The sequence below is a fragment of the Desmodus rotundus genome, chromosome 10 (genome assembly GCF_022682495.2).
Source record: "Desmodus rotundus isolate HL8 chromosome 10, HLdesRot8A.1, whole genome shotgun sequence".
In the NCBI taxonomy this organism is placed as follows: Eukaryota; Metazoa; Chordata; class Mammalia; order Chiroptera; family Phyllostomidae; genus Desmodus; species Desmodus rotundus.
Genome location: NC_071396.1, coordinates 18664669 through 18682330, shown reverse-complemented (window position 1 = coordinate 18682330; position 17662 = coordinate 18664669). Strand labels below are relative to the sequence as shown.

General features: G+C 40.7%; 1 protein-coding gene across 5 annotated transcripts in view; it reads left to right on the top strand.

Moving 5' to 3' along the window:
• The window catches only part of MTR (5-methyltetrahydrofolate-homocysteine methyltransferase), a 93858-nt gene that overhangs the window by 32750 nt on the left and 43446 nt on the right, over nt 1-17662 (top strand). For all 5 annotated transcript variants that reach the window (XM_024561653.3, XM_024561652.3, XM_024561654.3 and 2 more), the window contains 2 exons: nt 4828-4968; nt 7801-7986. In XM_024561653.3, the coding sequence (XP_024417421.2) occupies nt 4828-4968; nt 7801-7986 (327 nt within the window). The remainder of the gene's footprint in view (nt 1-4827; nt 4969-7800; nt 7987-17662) is intronic.

The window sequence follows — 17662 nt, the reverse complement described above, 5'->3', positions numbered from 1 at the left end:
GAGCGAAATGTAATCCAAATAGAACCTACCCTAAACCTCTAGATAAAGGTTGTTTTTTTTTTTCCTTATGCAAAACACGAAGTTAAAAATGGAGGAATTTGGTCTGGGCTTTAATGATTTATCATCAAACTTCTCTCACTTGAAGGATTTGCAATCTTTAGGAAATAAATCTTCCAGAAACCACTATCAAAGTGGACTTTGTTTTAATCATAAAGGGCCCATTTATAATCCTTTCTGGACCCACCAAGTACTCCTCCGTGGCCTTCCTCTGCAGCACATAGCAGGGCCTGGGCGCCTGGCTCCTGACAGCTCCGCCAGTCCCCTTCCCTTCCTCCCTGCGGCTGCTCCTGCCACGTGTGCTTCTGTCACGTCCTTCCCAGTGCAACAGCTTTCACGGCGACACACTCTGTAGGTTGGTCGTTATTCGGTCCTCTCCACCTAGGCACCACACTGCCTTCCCTTCCTGTCTGTCACCTGAACATTCCGGGAGGCTTGTTCATGTTTGTTCCCTTCTGAATCCTAGTGACCCTTCATAGTGTGTGATGTTCTTCAGCTGGCAGTGTTTCTATTTATGTTTTAGTTTCATGACCATTTTGTGGTGTCCCTTTTAGCTCTCAGTCTTGATAGCTTTGATACAGAGAGCAGAGGGCATTTTAGGGGAAAACAGGAGTAATATCTGTTGATTAATATGGTCTTACTCTATGCCAGCCACTGTGCTAAGTGCTTTGCCATGTTATTCATTTAATCTCCACAGACCTATGAGATAAGTACTGTTGTTATCCTCATTTTACAGATGTGCAATTGAAGACTGTTGTTTCACAGCAAGTAACGATAGACCCCAAGTCCATCCAGCCCAACGCTTAACCACTCTTCTCTCTGCCTGGATGACACAGAGGGGGAGCGGGGAGTGGGTCCTCATTTGCTTGGAGTTCTCCATGAGTTGGTGATCTGTTGAGGATCAAAGAGCATTGGCCTGAGAAAACTTCCAGTCCTGTCTTTTTGCTCAATTTGTCCATCTTTCAGAAATCACTTCATCTCTCTGAGCAGATTTGGGAAGATTGGACCTACTACAAGCTGTTATTCTGTGACTCCCATGAAATAGAAAGGGCAGGTATTGGCATCTCTTTTTTCCAGGTCGTTTGACCTCTGGTCCAACTAGGTTGCTTGCCATCTTCTCTCTGTATTCTCCAATCCGTATCCCAGGCCCCCGCTGAAGACCCTCCCTCAGGGAGCTTTCTCCATCCCAGTCCACAAACACTTCCCCTTCCCGGTGTCCAGGCCGTCTTGGCATGTGACTCACACACTACGGCAGCCCTGGTAGCTTTGTATACGACTGTGTCATATGCCCTCAACAAAGTGTGTGGCCTTTAAGAACAAGGATTGTGACTTACACATCTTTTTATTCTTTTTTTTTATTGTTGATCAATTACAGTTGTCTGCATTTTCTCCCCACCCCTCCACCCCACCCCAGCCAAGCCTCCCTCCCTCCCCCACCTCCACCCTCCCCCTTAGTTTTGTCCATGTGTCCTTTATAGTAGTTCCTGAAAACCCTTCTCCCCACTACACATCTTTTTATTCTTTACTGAATTTAATACATTGCTGATACTCAAAACTTTTTTTGATATGCTGTTTATTTATTTATTTATTTATTTATTTAGTTTTTTTATTAAACTTACCAGAGTGAAATTGGTTAATAAGATCATGTAGGCTTCAAGTGTACCTTTCTCTAATTCACCATCTGTATACTGCACTGCGTGCCCTCCACCCCAAGTCAAATCATCTTCCATCACCGCATCTGACCCTCTTTACCCTTTGCTGCCCCTCTGCCCCGTCCCTCTGGTATCCACTGCACTGTTGTCTGTGTCTGTGAGTTTCAGTTTTATATCCCACATGTGAATGAAAACATACAGTTCTTAGCTTTTTCCGACTTATGTCGCTTAGCATAGGTCCATCCATGTTGTCGCAGACGGCAGTATTTCATCTTTTCTTATGGCTGATTGGTATTCCATTGTATACATGTACCACGTCTTCTTTATCCAGTCCTCTATCAGAGGACACTGCGGTTCTCTCCATGTCCTGACCACCATGAGTAATGCTGCAGTGAACGTAGTGGTGCAGGTATCTCTGCGAATAAATGTTTTCAAGCAGATACCCAGAAGGGGGATTGCTGGGTCCTGTGGTAACTATTTTTCGAGGAACTGCCATACATATTAGTGGCGGTACCAGTTTACATTCCCAGCAGCAGTGAATGAGGGTTTCTTTCTCTCCACAACCTCTCCAACACTTTTTATTACTGGTCCTGTTGATAATAGCCGTTCTAACAGATGTGAGGTGGTATCTCATTGTAGTTTTGGTTTGCATTTTCCTAATGGCTAGTGAAGTTGAACATCTTTTCATCTACCTGTTGGCCATTTGTATGTCGTCTTGGGAGAGGTGTCTGTTTAGGTCCTCTACCTTTTTTTTGATTGGACTGTTTGGTTGTGTGGTGTTGAGTTGTGTGACTTCTTTATATATGTTGTATATTACCCCCTTGTTAGAGATCTTATTTGCAAATATATCCCATTTGGTTGGTTGCCTTTTTGTTTTGTTGCCAGTTTCTTTTGCCGTGCAGAAGCTTTTTAGATTGATATAGTCCCATTAATTTATTTTTTCCTTTACTTTCCTTACCATTGTGGTCAAATTCATAAAATATTCTCTAAGACCAATGTCCATAAGTTTAGTACCTATGTTTCCTTTGATGTACTTTATTGTTTCAGGTCTTCTGTTTAGGATTTTGATCCATTTTGAATTAATTTTTGTACATGGGGACAAACTGAAATCTAGTTCCATTCTTTTTCATGTGGCTTTCCAATTTTCCCAGCACCATTTATTGAAGAGGCTTTCTTTTCTCCATTAGGTGTTTTTGGCTCATTTGTCAAAAATTATTTGCCTGTATACATATGGTTTTACTTCTTGGTTCTCAATTCTGTCCCATTGATCTGTGTGTCTGCTTTTTTTGCCAATACCATGCTGTTTTGATTATCGTAGCTCTGTAGTATAATTTGAAATCAGGTAGTTCAATTCATCTGGCTTTGTTCTTTTTTCTCAGGACTGCTTTGGCTATTTGGGGTCTTTTGTGGTTCCATAAAAATCTGATATGTTTTTGCTCTATTTCTTTTAAAAAATAACATCGGAATTTTGATGGGGATTGCATTAAATCTGTATATTACTTTGGGTAATATGGCCATTTTAACTATGTTGATTTTTCTAATCCATGAATATGGAATATCTTTATTTCATTATGTCTTTTTCAGTCTTTTTTAAGAGTGCTTTGTAGTTTTCTGTATATAGGTCCTTCACGTCCTTTGTTAAGTTTATTCCTAGGTATTTTATTCTTTTGGTTGCAATTACAAAAGGAAGTTTTTTTTCATTTCTTTTTCTGAAGTTTCATTGTTAGTATATAGGAAAGGAGTGGATTTTTGTATATTGATTTTGTGTCCTGTAACTTTATTGTTATTGTTTCTGATAGGTTTTTTTTGGTGGAGTCTTTAGGGTTTTCTATCTATGGAACCATGTCATCTGAAAAAATGTCACTTCCTCATTTTCAATTTGGATGTTTATTTCTTTTTATTGCCTGATTGCTCTGGCTGGGGCTTCTAGAGCTGTGTTGAATAGGAGTGGTGAGAGTGGGCATCCTTGTGTTTTCCCTAATTTTAGAGGGAGAGCTTTCAGTTTTTCACCATTGGCTGAGGGTTTGTCATATACGGTTTTTATTATGTAGAGGTACTTTCCTTCCATACCTGTCTTATTGAGTGTTTTAATCATAAATGGATGTTGTATCTTATCAAATGATTTTTCTACATCTATTGATAAGATTGTATGTTTTTTATCCTTTGTTTTGTTCATTGATATGCTCAATTTTATTGTGATCCCTTTGCTCTGTGTAACCTTGTGTCGTTATGAATGGCCTTTTTTTTGTGGCATATGCCGAAGGGTCATGCCTGTTCTATTGCAATGATTGCTCAACATTTCTGTTTGGTTTATTTTGGCTAAGAAAAAAATTATCACACTGTGAAGTGTACAGTGAAGACTTAAAAAATAAGTCATCTGTTGTATCAGTTAGTTAGAAAGCATTATTGAACGTGTTATTTTGCCCAACATTGTTCGAAGAGTGGGAAACACTTAAGACCTTTAGATTTCCAAATACAAAGTCTGCTTTGAGGATGATTCTACAAGACATTCCTTAAGTGATTGTAGTGGGAAATGCTGCAAGTTCATTCTGTTCTTGGAGACTTACAGTATATAATAGTATGTTAAAGGATTTGAAAAGCCTTCCAATATAAAAATTGGCTGACACTTAACTCGTATTTCATGTAACTTCTATCAACAGCCTGCAACAAATGGTCTGCATGTTTTGACAAACACTGAAGAGTTATATACGTTTTAGATGGTTTCTCCAAGGACTTTTCTTAGAGATGGGGCTCGAGCTAGGTCTTAAATAGTATAGACAGGAAGGGGCTTGTATTTCCAGCACAGGGGACAACATGACCTATGACACAGAAGTGAAGACAGACTTGGGTGGGAGAGGTAAGGAGTTAGGGACAAGTCACAGGGGGCCCGAACTCTAGGCTGAGGAGTTTAGATTCTTTATGGCGGGAAAGCAGCCCTGGTGGATTCTGAGTAGTGAAATGATGTGACGGGAGGAGAGATATTTAAGGATAATCTGCGGTGATTGATAGGAGGAGAGTATAATTCACAAGGACTGCTCAGGATGGCAAGGGATTACTTGGTTAGCCTCTCCTGCCCCACCCTGTGCTCACACTGCTTTCTCTTGCATTCTTTCCTCAGGAAGCACTGAGTGTTGCCAAAGAGCAGGTGGAAATGGGAGCCCAGGTGTTGGATATCAACATGGATGATGGCATGCTAGATGGTCCAAGTGCAATGACCAGATTTTGCAACCTCATTGCTTCTGAGCCTGACATCGCCAAGGTTGTACAAAATTTTTATTCATCAAAGGAGTTTACGTGTCTCGTTCTGTCATTCATTTAACTTTGTCATTTGTCCCATTGATCTGTCATCTCATACACTGGTTTTCTGTTTTCCTATGTCAAAAGCCCAGTGGTTTTGATTGTTAGTTTCCTTGCTTAATGTTAGCCTTATGATAAAAACCAGACTTTCTGCTTGGCTCTTTCCAAGGCTTCTGGAATTGCTCACAAGAATTGTTAGTCTCCTCTGATGTCTGGATAGACTAGGAACCCATTTTTCATGTCTCTGAAGGGTATTCTTAGCTTTCCTACAAAATCATTAGTTCCATTCCTGCAGTACATAAGGGAACTCAGCTAATTCTTCCTTCATGGGAAGAAGAGACCTTTGTAGGTTTATCACAGTCAAACAAAGTCACAAAACAAGATTAAATCAAGGTATTTTGTCAGCTTTTATATTTGTTCTTTAAAAGATAAAAATTAATTTTTGTGTTTTTTAAAATTTTTTTATTTTATTAAATTTTATTTATTTATTTTTATAAAGTGGGAAAGGGATGGAGAAAGATAGGGAAAGAAATGTTCATTGGTTGCCTCTCATATGTGCACCAACTGGCACGGAACCCACAACCATGGCATGTGCCCTGACCAGGAATTGAACCAGCAACCTCTTGCTTTGTGAAACGATGCCCAACCAACTGAGCCACACTTGTCAGGGCAGTGTTTGAAAACATTTTAGTTGGATTCTAAAAACTTTAAAAACCTCACTTATTTTTCTGCCATTGAATTTGAGATGAGGAGTGGTTTTTCAAGTTCTTTTTTAAAAGAAACCTTCTACTGAAAGCAGAAAAGCTGGCGTTCGTGCTGCCTGTTACCTACCAGGCCCAATAAGCAGACGGGGATTGAATCTTTGTGGGTGCTTTATTCAGATGGCTGGTGCTTTGAGAGGATGGTGGGTTTGAAACCTAACAAACCATCTTAAGCTTCATTTTCAACCAACCCTTGGTATAAGGAGAAGAGAAGTATAGGTAAGGGGATTGGAATTCAGGGAAAAAGTTAATCAGATAAAAAGCTGCAGCGTTCTTCCATCTGTGTCCTGGGCCGAGGGCTGGGCATCTCACCCTGGAGCACAATGGCTCAGACACCACCTTGACCGCTTGCTGTCCTCCTGAGACACAAAGGTGGAACTGCTTGTGGTTTCCTGGAGTCAAGGTGGGTCATGCCTTCAGTTCCTGAGACAATAGCTTTTTCCATACACTGATCCCTAAGCTCATTAGCTATTACCTGAAACGAAATTTTCCAACATTTGAGCCCCCATCACTAGTGCATTAGGAGAATAGGGCTGTCAGTTTTCTTAAGAGGTTTAAGCAAATGCTTGAGTTTGATGTCTTTGTAGTAGTCAGTGAATTACATTAACCCTTCCTTCACTTTTGTCTTAAAACTCTTCATTAAGAAGCCTTATAATGGCCCTGGACACATAGCTCCGTTGGGTAGAGCATTGTCCCAACATGCTAATGTTGCAGGTTGGATCCCCGGTCAGGGTATATACAAGAATTGACCAATGAATGCATAAACAAGTGGGACAACAAATTGATCTCTCTCTCTGCCCCCACTTGCTCTTTTTCTTTTAAATTGAAAAAGAACCCTTATCTCTCCTGTAGGATTAAATATTTTGATAATATAAGGTGCAGAGAAATTCAATGACTTGCTCAAAGTCAGAGCAGTTGTTCATCATCCGAGTAGTAGGAAGAGGGCTGTGCCAGGAGCCGGAAGACCCACCTTGTAGTCCCCTCACATCAGTCAGTCATCTGTCCCTGTAAGAACAATGTAAGAATGTCCAAGCTGTAGAGAATTTTTATGACTTTAATGAGCCAAACTGAGGACTTATGCTGGGGAGCAAGGTCACTGTATTGACCCTTTTCCTAGCACACCTGTCATCACTAGTATGCCAGGAAAGAGCTAATTGCATGAATTCCTTGTTCTGTTTTGTTCTCCTTAAGGATGAGCCACCTGCCCTGGGACCCTTTTCCTGAGTCTCCCTTCCCTTGTCCCCTGTGTCATACATATGCTTTCATGGTGGCCTGTGCTCTGGCATGTTTTGCACTTTATGTCATTACTTGTTTAAACATTCAACTTTATAAGTTCAGGGGAGCCAGGGACTGGCCTGCCTAGCCATTGTCCCGAATTCAACATGGGACACAGCATGTCGTCACTTAATCATTTACTGAATGATCAGCTGCCCTAGTCCTTCTTTGAAGTTCTTCTACCTTTCCTGGAATAAGAGGCACAAATGCATGGGGAGTAATGGACCTGTTCTCACTGTGCATTCTGATTCTGTCCTTTATTTTAGTTATGTGCATGGGTCGAATATTACATCTACTTTTTTTTTTTTCTAGTCAGGAACTTGATTTTCCACAGGGAAGATTGAATTTTAATAATGTGGCTAGAGGGTTGTTCCCAAGGGCATGAGACCACACATTAATCCCGAGTCAGATTGGGGATATGGGAATCCGAGTGAGGGGCTGGCCTCACAGTAGAGGCACTTGTGAGTAGGAATGGATACTGAAGCCAGTGAGCTGACCTCTGGGATTCCATTCTGATGTCTGGCTGTGATCTTTGAGTTAGAAATTTCAGGCACTCCATGCATGTGGTTTCTGGTAAGACTGGAATAACTTCAAGTATTTTGGGCTTTAAGAACAGGTCCATTAAAGTCCTATCTCTGTGACACTATCATTTGTTTATTGTTGTCCTGCAGAAGGAATGGGGACTGTTTGGGAGTCTTCAGACGGCAATTGGTGGTGACTTGTCATCTGTCTGTGATTTTCTGCCCTTGCGATCTCAGGTGCCCTTGTGCATCGACTCTTCCAATTTCACTGTGATTGAAGCCGGTCTGAAGTGCTGCCAGGGCAAGTGCATCGTCAATAGCATCAGCCTGAAGGAGGGGGAGGAGGACTTCCTGGAGAAGGCCAGGAGGATCAAGAAGTTTGGTGCTGCTGTGGTCATCATGGCTTTTGACGAAGAAGGACAGGTGAGCGGTGTTTTCTGACCAAGCTCCATTGGTTACCCAGACTAAACAAACTGATGGAGAAGAACCGAGTCCAAAACAGCCGTACGTGTGTGTGTACCGTAATACCATATATCCACACATACTTGTGTCTGGATATGAAAACTTGATATATAATAAAGTCTTTATGCCAGTTGAGAAAGGAATTATTCAGTAAATGCTATTAGAACAACTGACTATGGGTTTGGAAGAAAATAAAGTTAGAGCCCTGTTTCCCACCATGTACTAAAATAAAATCTATACCGATTAAAGATCTAAGTGTATAAAACAAAATTCTAAAGACTATATGGGAAAATACTCATCTAAACTTGGGAAGGCAGAAAGAAAATGGATGAAGCTCTCAATATAAAAAAGCAAAACTTTGGCCCTGGCCAGCGTGGCTTGGTTGCAGTGCCGTCCTGTAACTGAAAGTTGGTCGGTTTGATTCAGTCGGGGCACATACCTAGGTTGCAGGTTCGATCCCCGCTCTGGGCGCATATGGGAGGCAAACAATCGATGTTTCTCTCTCACATTGATGTTTCCCTCTCCCTTCCTCTCTCTCTGAAAGCAGTGAAAAAGTGTCCTTTGGCCCTGGCTGGTGTGGCTTAGTGGAATGAGCATGGGGTGCAAACCACAGGGTCGCTGGTTTGATTCCCAGTCAGGGCACATGCCTGGGTTGTGGGCCAGGTCCCCTGTGGGGGCCACGTGAGAAGCAACCACACAGTGATGTTTCTCTCCCTCTCTTTCTCCCTCCCTTCCCTTCTCTCTAAAAATAAATAAATAAAATTAAAAAAAAAAAAAAGGAAAAAGTGTCCTTGGGTGAGGATAGAAGAGAATTGTAAAACTTTGTATGGAGAAAGTCATGGTGCTGTTTTGAGTAGCTAATTTACAGAAGACATACAAACAACCAATAAGCCTATGAGAAGATACTGCATTTTGTAGTGATTAAAGAAATAGAAATTGAAATAATATCAAATTAGATTCTTTTATTAAATTTTTAAAAAGCAAAAGATTGATTAATGGCAAGTCTTATGTCTCTGCCATGGACTCAGTGAGGGGCCACAGGAAGCCTCAAACACAGTGATAGTCCAACTGCGTGATGGGTGTGTAGAGATTATTGTTTTGTTGTTTCACACCTCACAGTACTTTTACAAATGTTTTTGTATCCAATATTTAATTTAAAACAGTATTTTAAAATTCATGCACTATGATTCGGCCCCTCCTGGGAATCTCGTAATAGGTGGAGTATGTAAGGGTACGTGTTCATCTTCATTGTAACATTGTGGTAGGAAAACACTGAGAGTACTCTACATGTCCCTTAGTAGGAAAACGTTTCAACAGAACAAATACCGTGCAGCAGTCAAGAATGAGATGGTGGAACCAGGCCTGCAGTAAACCGAATGAAAAACAAGTGATGTGATCTGGCTGTTTCATAAAAAGCGTTTACATGGCTGTACCTGTGTCTGTGTCAGTAGAGAAAAAACCTGCAGTTGTTAACAGGAGGGCAGGGATGGTCTCAAATGGGGACACACTCACTCCTTGTTTTGACAGTTGGTGGGATTTTATGCCCTTTTTCTTTTCCATTTTTTGTATTTTTAAAATGAAATTGTTTTTAACAAAAATGTTACTGTTTTTGTACAAAGGATATATTTTCATCTTGAGAGAAGTCTAAATCAGAAGCCTGCAAAAAAGAGATAATGTTGATAAAGAACATTTATTTGAACCTTTACTTTTACCAAGTAGGCACATTACACATGTAAAATCAGAATTTTCCTTCCAAAATATAAATGCTGGGTATATATACTTAATATTGTTACATTCCAAAGCACAAAGACGTTGCCTGAGTCACTGCTGTCACACAGGTGCAAGTGCTGTGCTTCGAGGCTGGGAGTCTGGCATCGCTCACCAGGGTCTGTGCTGCAGGGCTGGGGCCATATTCCAGGGGAGAGCAGGGAAGACTGGGCTGTGCTAGGAAAGGTGGTCCTGTAAAGCCCCTCTGAGAAGAGAATATGGAAAACCTGAATAAAATGAACAAGCCATGTGGCATTTAGGAAAAGAGCAGAAGAGTTTCTAGCAAATTGAAAATTTTGTGTAAATGAGATTACTTGATCCTGTAACCCTTATCCCTGATGTGGAATGTTGGCATCTACCCACCTTAGTGCATATGGATTTACTCTACAGATTATACTCCATATATTATGGTTGCCTTATATTCCAGTATATGCATGTTTCACTTAGTATATTATTGAATGAAATTGCAATTTTAATTTTAAATATTTAAAATATTTTATTGTTTATGCTGTTCTAATTGTCCCAATTTTTCCTCTACCACTCAGCCTCCCCTGTGCCCTCAGGCAATCCCCACACCATTGTCCATGTCTGTGGGTCATGCATAGATGTTCTTTGGCTACTCTATTCCTTATGCTGTACTTTATATCACCACAACTATTCTGTAACTACCAATTTATATTGATACTTCTTAATCCCTCCACTTTTTTTATGCATCTTGCTGACCCTCTCCCATCTGGCAACCATCAAAATGTTTCCTGAATCTATGATTCTGTCTCTGTCCTGCTTATTATTTTGTTTTTTTAGAGTCAATTGTTGATAGATATATATTTCTTGCCCCTTTATTATTCATATTTTTTTATCTTCTTTTCCTTCTTTTTAAAGAAGACCCTTTAACATTTCATGTAATACTGATTTGGTGGTGGTGAACTCCGTTAGCTTTTTGTCTAAGAACTCTATGTGTCCTTTGATTCTAAATGATAGCTTTGCTAGGTAGAGTAGTCTTGGTTGTGGATCCTTGCTTTTTATCACTTTGAATATTGTTGTTAATTCCTTCTAGCCTGCAAAGTTTCTTTTGAGAAATCAGCCAATAGTCTTATGGGAGCTCCCTTAGGTAACTAACTGCTTTTCTCTTGCTGCTTTTAAGTCTGTCTTTATCTTTAACCTTTGACATTTTAATTATGACGTGTCTTGGTATGGGCCTTTTGGATTCATCTTGTTTGGGACTCTCTGTGCTTCCTGGACTTGAATGTCTATTTCCTTCACCAGGTTAGGGAAGTTTTCTGTCGTTATTATTATTATTATTATTATTATTATTATTATTATTATTATTATTATTATTATTATTATTATTTTGAATAGGTTTCCACTTTCTTGCTCTCTCTCTTCTCCTTCTGGCACCCCCGTGATGTGAATGTTGGTATGCTTGAAGTTGTTCTAGAGTCTCCTTACATTGTCCTCAATTTTTTGGATTCTTTTTCTTCTTACTCTTCTGATTGGCTGTTTTTTGCTCCCTTATTCTCCAAGTTGCTGATTTGATTCTCAGCTTAATCCCCTGTTCTGTTGATTCCCTGTAAGTTGTTCTTTATTTTAACAAGTGTATCCATTTCTGACTAGATCTTTTTTATGCTGTTGAGGTTTTCACTGAGTTCATTGAGCATCCTTATACTTATAACCAGTGTTTTGAACTCTGCATCTAATAGATTGCTTGTCTCCATTTTGTTTAGTTCTTCTCTGGATTTTTGTTCTGTTCTTTCATTTGAGCCATGTTTCTTTGTCTCCTCATTTTGGCTGTGTCTCTGTGTTTGCTTCTATGTATTAGGTAGAGCTGCTACATCTCCCAGGCTTGGTAGAGTGGCCTAATATAGTAGTGAAACCGGAAAAGATGGCGTTCGTGCTGCCTGTCTCCACCAGAACCAATAAAAATACAGAGATGACTGAAATTTTACGGGTGCTTTATTCAGATGCTGGTGATCTGAGAAGACGGTGGATTATGTACCCTCAAACCTTCTTAACATTTCATCTCCAGCCAACGTTTTTATAAGGAGAAGAAAGGGTAGGTAAGGGGTTTGGTATAAAAGGTTAATTGGATAAGAGTTGCAGTCTGGTGATGATTTTCTTGGTACTCCTTTATCTGTTGATCAGCAATTCTTTATCTATGTTCCTTCCCTGGAACACAGTGGCTCAGATACCATCTCAGTGGCTGGTAGACCCTCTGGGGCACCAAGGTTGACTTGCTTGTCTTCTGGAGTCTCCTGGAACAACTGCTTTCCACCTGCATTTAATCACTTAAGCCTATCAGCTGTAGCTAAGGCTTAAGTCTTTAGTTCCCCTATCATTCTCCCCACTGTTAGTTTTTAATCATCTTATTTCTCTAAGATTACTTTAAGAAATATAAACCAAAACAACATAAAAACAGATAAGATTATTTAAAAATCATTTTGCTGTTGCATAAACAGTCCTTCTACATATTGGAAACCATTCCACAGTCAATTTGACATGACTAAAGGCATAGGATACATTAGTGGTGGTATTGCAATTCATCTAAAATACTTTCTAGTATAGTTGACAGAAGTTGCATATTTTATAGCTTGAGCTATATTAGCATTTTTAAAGAAAACATTTCTGTGTCCTTTAGAGTTACCATAGGTTCCCATTTATCTTTCCAGAGGAGTACAAACACCTACAAGACATGAAATGAAAGTCTGTTCAGCATAGAATCCAGTCCACTCTTCTAGTTGGCTCTCTGGGGATCCTGTCTCCCAAGACTTAAGTAGCACCTAATCTCCAGGTTCAAAGGAATATCGTGAACCTATGGGGGAGAGATCTCCAATACACCTAAGGTCATTAATCACAGCTAGGATCTGACTTAAATGCTGTTCGTAGCTCTTTATTTTCATTTCTTACCTACGTACATATCTCCCACCCCAATCAAAGCCTGAAATGGTTGCCGGTACACAATTTCGTAAAGACGTAATTGAATCCCATTTTGAGGAGCCACCCTTATCCTGAGCAGGGCAATAGGTAAAACTTGATCCCAATGGAGATGAGTTTCTTGACACACTTTGGCTATATCTTTCTTCAAGGTGTGATTCGTCTTCTCTGTCTTCCTAGAAGCTTGAGGTCTCTATGCTGTGTGGAGTCTGCACTTGATGCCTATACATTTACTAATCTTACGTGTAATTTCTGAAACAAAAGCATCTCCATCATCACTCTGGATGGTGCTGGGTAGGCCAAAGCAAGGAATTATTTCCCTCAGTAGGGCTTTCATTACCTCTGAGAATTTCTCAGTTCTGGTAGGATAGGCCTCTACCCATCCTGAAAGTGTATGACTAACAAGTATTTTCATCCTCGGACCCTCGGTGTCTGGATAAAGTCTGTTTGCCAGTCCTCAAACAGGCACTGTCCTTGCTATTGTTCCTTTTTCTTCTAATGGGGGTCTTTCTTGGGGTTATTGTTCTGGCACACAACATACCTGTCTGTTGTTTTCCATATGGTTTTAGAAATTCCAGGACCTGTGAGCTATAGTTTAATATAGCTGGTTAACCTGTCCCTTCCATAGTGAGTGGCCTCATGCAAATGCTTCTCATGACTGCCTGCACTAAATGTTCAGGAAGCAGCATAACTCCTTTCTGATTTTTTCATTTACTGTTGAGGACTTCATCAAGACCCCAGCTCTTAGCTTTCTCTAAGTCTGCAGTAGAATATTCAGGGTTGAATTGTGACAAGTCTAGAAAAGGTACCAAAGGCATTAATTATAAATGTTCCTTTAGCAGCCTCTTTCACTGTTTGATCGGCCAGATTGTTTCCTCTAGCCACTTCAGTGTCCTCTTTCTGATATCCAGGGTTGTGTATAACAGCCACCTGGAAAGGTACCTGAACAGCTTCTAATACATTAAAATTTCTGTTGCATGCTTCATTTCATTTTTATTGGAGGTTAATAGACCTCTTTCCTTCCAGATACATATTGCTCTCTCTTAAATCTATTCTCCTAGAATAAACGTCATCAATTATTTCAGCACAGTCATGCATTAGTACAGCTGAGTCAGGCTCCGGGAGAAGGGAGGCAGGATTTAACTTAGTTACAGTTTTAAATTGGTACCTGCCCATTCTTCAGCAGTGAGCCACAAATTTCCTTTTTGCTCCAGCAGGCTCAACACTGGGTAGGGTGCGTAAATGGTGATAGGATGTCTCAAGAAAAACTTTTTAGCCTCCTGTAAAAGCTCGCAGGTGGCTGCCACAGCTCTCGTGCAGGCTGGCCACCCCTGGGCAGTGTGATCCAGTTGCCCTTCTATTTTCCTATTCTGGCACTTGCTCTGCTCATCTGTTTCTAGATATATTTTAAGGTAGAGCCAATGAGATTTGTTTTCACCATTGGCTGTGGGCTGTGAAAGAAAAAGGAGTCAGGGATAACTTCAGGGGTCTTTGGCCAGAGCAGTTGAAAGGATGGGAGACTGAGAGAAGCAGATTCGGGATGGGTGAGGATGGACCATGGTTATGGTGGCACATGGAGCGTGCAGTTGTGTAGGTGATTCTGGGTTTCATGGGCACAGTCTGGCCTGAAGATAGAATCCCCTTCCATGGGCATGGTCTGTATGTAGATGGTGTTTAAAGCAGGGTGACAGAGCTCAGCAAAGCGGCGGCTCCAGTGAAGGAGCCCTTGGACTGAGGAAGTGTGGAAGCCACTGTGCTGGAGGGTGGAGAGAAGAGGAGACCTGTCATGGGGGTTGGGAGGAGCAGCCCCTTTGGTGGGAGAGGGACCAGAAGGGAGGGTTCGCATGTCTTGTGAGTGAAGAACAAGCTTCCAGAAGGGCTCGATGAGCTATTTTAAAGAGTTATGGGTAGATCTGGTAAAGGCAGCCAAGAATTTACCGCTGGATTTAGAAATGGGGTAGTGAGTGCTCTTGCTGTCCTGTTTCCAAGGAGATGAAAGCTTAATTGGAGTGGGTTCAAGAGAGGATAGGAGAATTGGAGCCAGTGGGTGTAAGTGACTTTTTCGAGGAGTTTTACTGTAAAGAAGAAGAGAGAAATAGGGTGGAAACCAGAGATGGATACTAGGTGAAGAGAGGATGTGTGTGGGGCTGTGTGTGTGTAGACAGATGATGTGACAAGACTGTTTTGTAAGCTGCTGGGAATGATCTGATAGAGAAGGGGAACATCTGCTAGGTCCCTGCCCTTGTGAGTTGAACGGGGCGGCAGTCAGTGTGCGTGAGTGGAGGGAGGCGGTGTGCTCACAATGCTGGAAAGAAGGCTGGCAGGCAGGGGGCGAGAGCACAGATGGCAGGCCGGCCGGGAGGTGCTGGGTGTCAGTCTGATGGGTGTTTTCTCAGTGCAGCAGGAGGACACAAGGTCAGCTCTGAAAGGGAGAACTGGTGTGTGCTTGAAGGATCCGCCTGCTTAACCTGAGTGCGAGGTGGAAACTCCCACAGGGAAAGGTGGGCCCTGCCTATGTTTTAAAAAAAACATGCACACTCTCTGGGCTCGATTTTCAGCATCTTTGGTCTGGGGTGAGACTAGGCTTCGGTAATTTTAAAACCTTAGAAGTGATTCTCATGTAAACTTAAACCATCAGCAGTTCATCTCATTTAGTCCTCTTAGCCGCCACCTGGGGTAGCTGTTGTCCTGTTTACCATTGTCCAAGGTCAAATGTCCAGGAGGAGATTGAGCCTAGCTGAAGACTGGTACAAGTGTCCCTGACCTGGGTTATCCATGCTTTGTCTGTGAGCACTGCTGGTGCTGGATCTTGTCAGAGAATGGCTGTCCCCATTTAGATCAGGATGTGCCCACAAATAACAGTGTAGGGAAAAACTTTTAACTTGCCAGTTATGAAAGAAATGCAAATTAGAGCAATATTAAAGTAATGTTTCATGCCTCCCAGGCTGGTGACAGTAAGCTGAGAAGTGCGCAGGCTCTGTGCCAGTGCCACAGCGCTCCGCAGAGAGCCTGCCTCCTCCCCGTGGGGCGCGGCCTGGCGGGGGCCAGTGCTAGTGACGACTCTGTAACACCTGCCAGGAGAGAACAACATAGGTGACCTTGACGCTGATGATCTCATTTCTGGGAAATTGTTTCAATAAAAGGGTTTAGCAGCACAAGAATGCTACATGTGCAGTTTTCTCACCATCTTTATTGAAGGTATAGCCACCTAAATGCCCAACTGAAGAGAAATTGGTTACTTAAGTTACATTACTCTGTTGGAATAGTAAATAAAAATAGTAATTATGAAGATTATGGAGCAGCATGACAGTACTTACAAATCTAAATGAAGAATATAAAACCAAAAATTAAGTAGACACTGTATATGTGACTATATTTAACTACATTTGATAAAGACTGGAGCAAAATGCCGTAAAGAAGACAACTGTTAGAGTAAGATGGAATTAAAGATGCCTTTTTAAAGACTCCTTTTCCTAATTAAAATAATTTCCCTGTGTTTATAGACATACATGCTCATTATAGAATTGTGGTATTGAAAATTCTAATGACCAAACCAAAAAAATTCATATACTTGCAAAGTTCAGAAACCAACAACATGGATATTTTGGTATAAAGGCCTGTCCTCTGTCCATTGAGTTCTCCTGGTGATTTGCTTTGCTTCCATGATTCCACTGCTGATAAGGAGAAAGCAGCTCTTTGAAATGAAAACCACTATTGTGGCTAAACCAAGCAGAGAACTCTCACTTCCCTTGTTTTACTGTCTGGCTGCGGTCTTTGGTTTATGTTTATGATCCATGTTACAGACGCTACTGCAAGGTCAGAGTCAGATACGACAGAGGGGCTGGGCTTGAGACTTCTGGATTAAAAGGCAAATAGGAGTCATTTCTATGTTTTTTGTTGATGTTATTTTGATTAACTTATTTTTAACTCTAAATAACAAAATACAGAACACCTTTATTGCTGAAATTTCTATGGAAAGAATAACTTTATCACTACTCACTCTCTATATGTAATTTTCCTTTAATTGAAATGATTATTTTCACATGACAGTTTTTGACAAGGTTTCCTAGAAATATAATTATCATATGTTAGACTACATTATTTTTTGTGTGCACATATGTAAATTTTATCAAAGAATAATCAGTATCATTCTATAAATGCATCCATTAAATTCAACACATTTTCCTATGTTAAAGTTATTTGAAAATAAGTTTCCAGTTTTATGGAAAAAGAAAGCCCCATTGGGATATTGATTAAAATTAAATTTTAACCTAGAAGAGAACAAAGAATTGGTATCTTGGCACTATTCAGATTTGTCATTCAGGAATATGCTCTGTCTTTCTGATTACTATTCAATCAAATTTTATAGTTTTACTTAAATAGGAAAGCTCAAGGTCATTCCTAGGTATTTTGTGGTGTTTTGTTGTGACTGGCTTATGTTTTTTTTTTTAATATATTTTGCTTTTCAGTAGTGATTTTTAGATTTTTATTTTGTAACCAGCCTTTTCCATGAATTTTGATAAGTTGATACTGTTTTTAGTTGAATATGTTGTGTTTTCCAGTATGGTAGCACCATAGTATTGTTAATAGTTCTAGGGAACTGAAGGCAATAGTTCTTAGTTTTCCCTTTATTTTTATCTTGCTAAAGGTAACTAACCCAAACCTAGGAGATGGTTCTCACATTCCTCCTCTGACACTCTGAACTTTGTGAAAATCTGACATATTTTTGCATTTCAGGAGCCTCCGTTGTAGTGGCTAGGGGAGGTCACCCCTCCCTGGTGGAGGTCACATGGTTGAGTGTGTCTGTTCTTGGGCTTTCTTTATCCGAGGAACTCTATTTTAACTGATTCATGTAGGAAACAGACACAGCCAAGTTCCTTCAGAGGGGCAGGGATCGAGGCACAGGAGCTGCCCTTGGTCCCCAGATCCAGGCCTGGGT